At 40.7% G+C, this 4,702-nt stretch overlaps 1 protein-coding gene across 1 annotated transcript in view; it reads right to left on the minus strand.

Annotated features, from left to right (window-relative positions):
- The window catches only part of LOC127953223 (heterogeneous nuclear ribonucleoprotein R-like), a 12,415-nt gene extending 8,193 nt beyond the window's left edge, over positions 1-4,222 (minus strand). Inside the window, exons 1-3 of the mRNA XM_052552206.1 lie at positions 4,055-4,222; positions 822-979; positions 595-713 (exon numbers count right to left, since the gene is read on the minus strand). Coding sequence (XP_052408166.1) covers positions 595-713; positions 822-975 — 273 coding nt within the window. The 5' untranslated portion in view covers positions 976-979; positions 4,055-4,222. The remainder of the gene's footprint in view (positions 1-594; positions 714-821; positions 980-4,054) is intronic.
- Positions 4,223-4,702: the final 480 nt, after the last annotated feature.

Below are 4,702 nucleotides of genomic sequence, written 5' to 3' on the forward strand. Positions count from 1 at the left end.
AGAAAAGATAGTCAAGTATTCACATGATTAACTGTTTATCTGTTTGCCATCCAATCATTTGATTTGGATCATTTACTGTGCAACCCTCAAAATAAAAGTTTGATTTAACTTGAAGACATTGTGCCTGTGATATATTAGCCTAATATTGTTTAGTATTCTTAAGAAATAATCATTAAGAAACAAAACATTTCTTCCATTTATAGTAAATCCCTGTTGCCTGCCAAAAATAAAGTTGGATTCTTTTTTCTGATAACCAGAAGAGAGTAAATACACATCATCATTTCTGAGGGGGAAAAAATCATGAGGTTATTGTTACAATCAGTTTGAATAAATTAAGTTGTTTCACAGAATTAGGAAATAATAAAACAGACACTTCATGGGGCCTACATTCAGTGTTTGTTATTGCTTATGAATGATGACGATGTGTGTGTGTGTGTGTGTGTGTGTGTGTGTGTGTGTGAGTGAGTGAGCATCTGTGTGTATAGTGTGTGTGTGTGTGTGTGTGTGTGAGTGAGCATCTGTGTGTATAGTGTGTGTGTGTGTGTGTGTGTGTGTGTGAGTGAGTGAGCATCTGTGTGTGTGTGTGTGTGTCACCTGCACGTGTGAGAGGTCAGACTCCTTGAACTGCTGCAGCACTGACAGTGCTCCCTCCTCGTTAAACTCCCGCAGCGCGTCCAGCGCCCGCTCGTCCAGATCCACGTACGCCACCAGCCCTGAACACACACACACACAGCGTCAGGACTCGACCGAAGCAGAGGTGACGCTCCAGATCGTCCAGTGTTCAAACACATCCTCCTGAGAGTGGTCTAATGGTCTCTCACCTGTCTGGAAGATGTTGTCCAGGCTCTCGGACACCTTCTGTGGCAGACCAGCGTCCAGCAGCGCCTGGTAGTTCTCTGAGTGTGTGACCGTCACATCCATGGGCTCCTCTTCTTCTTTAACCAGACCGGAGCTGCCATTCACCTCAGCAGCCATTACTCTGAGACACAGACAGAGAGAGGAACAGAATAAGACGAGGCATGGCATACATACTGACTAATAAATTACAGAACCTTGATTTCACGGATTCCATTCAAAACGTGAAACTTGTATATTATATTCATTCATTACACACAGACTGATATATTTAAAATATTTATTTTGATGATTATAACTGACAACTAAGGAAAATCCCAAATTCAGTATCTCAGAAAATTATAATATTGTGAAAAGGTTCAATCTTGAAGACATCTGGTGCCACACTCTAATCAGATAATTAACTCAAAACACCTGCAAAGCCTTTAACTGGTCTCTGTCTAGTTCTGTAGGACACACAATCATGGGGAAGACTGCTGACTTCACAGTTGTCCAAAAGATGACCATTGACACCTTGCACAAGGAGGGCAAGACAGAGAAGGTCATTGTAAAAGAGGCTGGCTGTTCACAGAGCTCTGTGTCCAAGCACATTAATAGAGCGGCGAAGGGAAGGAAAAGATGTGGTAGACAAAAAGTGTACAAGCAATAGGGATAACTGCACCCTGGAGAGGATTGTGAAACAAAACCCATTCAGAAATGTGGGGGAGATTCACAGAGTGGACTGCAGCTGGAGCCAGTGCTTCAAGAACCACTACACACAGACGTCTGCAAGACATGGGTTTCAGCTTCACATTCCTTGTGTCAAGACACTCTTGAACAACAGACAGCGTCAGAAGTGTCTCACTTAAAAGGACTGGACTGCTGCTGAGTGCTCCACAGTTATGTTCTCTGATGAAAGTATATTTAGCATTTCCTTTGGATTCTCAGATGAATTGCCTTCAATGATGAACGTGATATTGTGTAGCTTGTCAGTGATCTATGGCTCTGTCTATTAAATGCCACTCCATTTAAAAGCAGGTGATGGCGATTTAGCGATAATCACGGAACCAGATTTACTGATTAGATGCGCATGATCATATCATTAGATATATCGCCCGGCCCTAAAATAAATAAACTTTTTGATGATATTCTCATTAGAGATCGACCGATTCAATAGCCGATGCTGATGTTTAGAGGTCAGGGTCAGCCGATGGCCGATATGTGCTGACCATTTTTAGGGCCGATATCTTGAAGTTTTACCCTTCATTTGCATACTAAAATGTCACTCTAATGAAAAAAGAGAAACAAAGTGACGTGACATTCAGCCAAGTGTGGTGACCCATACTCAGAATCTGTGCTCTGCATTTAACCCATCCAAAGTGCACACACACAGCAATGAACACACACACACACACACACACAGCAGTGGGCATCATTTATGCTGCGGCGCCCGGGGAGCAGTTTGGGGTTCAGTGTCTTGCTCAAGGTCACCTCAGTCGTGGTGTCACCAGCCCGAGACTCGAACCCACAACCCTAGGGTCAGGAGTCAAACTCTCTAACCACTCGGCCACGACTAATAATAATGGATGCACAACATTTGAACCATCTCTCGAATCTTAATTTTGTGCACTGCACGGTATTAAAATAAAAAAATTATCCAACGTTAACCAAACAAATCAATAAACTGACCAACTATTAAATATATAAAACCGGTAAAAAAAAAAGAAATATATATATATATATATATATATATATATATATATATATATATATATATATATACACACACACACACACACGTCATTAACACAAAAGTTTGAGCATTTATCAAGCATACTTTTTCAAGTTTGTTGGAACATAAATGTAAACTTAAATATACATTTAAATAAAATGAATACAATTTTATAAATAAAAATCCATTAAACTCAAAAAAAAAAAAAAAAAAAAAAAAAATGAAATTCCATGAAGCAACATAGGTGCTGTAACCAGTATTTTTCACAAAAATATAGTTATACACAGGAAGATTAATATAGAATAACATAACCATCTACTCTAGTATGATAAAATGGTTTTTAACATTTCTTGATTATTTAGAAAACAGAAGTGTTTTCAGCATATGTCCTGCCAAATACTGCAAAAACAGAGCAAAATTAGCATTTAAGTATAACTAATAACTATCCAGATGCAGCGCTGCGATGCTAGCTCAGTAAACTGCAGATCAGTGTGAGAAGAGCTTTACATCACAACTGAAACCAAGCTCTCCGCACACAAGATATATCCATCACATGTTCCAGAGGGACATCTGTCAGCGCTGTTTAGACAGATAGCTTTTAAAAGACACGTCTCAAGTCTTCCTGCTGGTTTTCCCTCATCCCACTGATGCTATTAGATGTCTGTGATTGGTTTCAGTGCTTTGTATTAAACTACACGTACATGCTGCTGTGTTTCTTCTTATTGTTTAAACAGCTTTATTAATTATATATGGTTTGTATTATTGTATTTTCATTTGTTAAAGATATTTGTGTAATTGTATTACTCTTTGAAGAAACTGAGTTAGCAATATGTTGCTCAATGTGCTTCTCATGTCCTCAGGAAAGAAGCTTTCCCCCAAACTGAAATGATTCCTTCTGAACTCGAACATAATTTACATTTGGATAATATTCAAGTAGAAAATTCGAATGTAGTTTTTCAGTCATTTTGACAGCCTTGAAACACAAGTCAGACACACACTCTCTCTCTCATCACTCACACACACATAAACCACGTGCACAAACATTCACATACACACCACACACTCAAGCACACTGATAAACAGCGTACACACAAACACTCCCTCACTAATCACACACACACACACACACACACACACATTCGCGCGCTCGTGTCGGAGATCCGCCCCCCTCGAGCATGAGGCTAGCAGCAGCGATGCTAACGTGCGTGTCTGTGTGTGTATTAGCGCCTGTAACGGGTCGTTATCGATCCGTAGCTCACACGTGACACCCGTTACCCGCCACACACTCCGCCGCTCGCGGAATTAAAACGTTATAACGCGCTAAACCGGGAGATGGAGATTCCCGCGCCGCGCGGCCTACAGCTGCAGACAGACACAGTTCAAACAGACAAACCCGCCAAAAGCAACGTGCCGCGCTCTCTCTGCGCGGTTCTGAAGCGCGGGAATAGAGAGAGCGCTGCGGAACGCTGCATGAGCGGCAGAACTCACCGAGACACGGTAAACCTCCTCAGATCGAGCCACGAGACACAGAAACACGGTCCCGTCACTCAAACAACAGCGCCACTTCCTCGCGCAGCGGACCGGCTGCGTCACGGCGCACGCCACGCCTGAGCGCGCACGCACAGGGCGGGGCGGGGCATCCGCGTGCACGACCGCTACTGTGTACGCTGATTAAAGTGAAAATGATGGGTTTATTTAAATAATAATTTTCAATTGACTACTTTATTTATTCATGATAATGTGACATTGAAAGTTTTAAATACTTTTAACAACGATAAATGTTCGCTCCTTTTAATGCGGTCCTCATTCGCGTCTTATTGTTATATTTCTAATCTTGCTCTTCTTTGTATGTTAACAGGATCGCCTTATGAAATATCATAAATGTGCAAAAAGTGTAATAAAATAAAATGTCTGAAAAAAATACTAATGTGTTCAGTCACTTAAGATATTCATATCGGTCAATTAAAACCACATTTCATATTTCTTAAATTAACGTTTTATGTGTGAGAAAAGGGCAAAGTTCAGTCAAGATTACTCTGGTAAAATCAAATATTTTTGTGTATTATTATTATTGTTGTTGTTGTGCAATTCCACAGGAGCGAACAGGGATATTAATCCTGTCATTTAAGAAAAAGT

The sequence above is a fragment of the Carassius gibelio genome, chromosome B3, assembly GCF_023724105.1.
Source record: "Carassius gibelio isolate Cgi1373 ecotype wild population from Czech Republic chromosome B3, carGib1.2-hapl.c, whole genome shotgun sequence".
Classification (NCBI taxonomy): Eukaryota; Metazoa; Chordata; class Actinopteri; order Cypriniformes; family Cyprinidae; genus Carassius; species Carassius gibelio.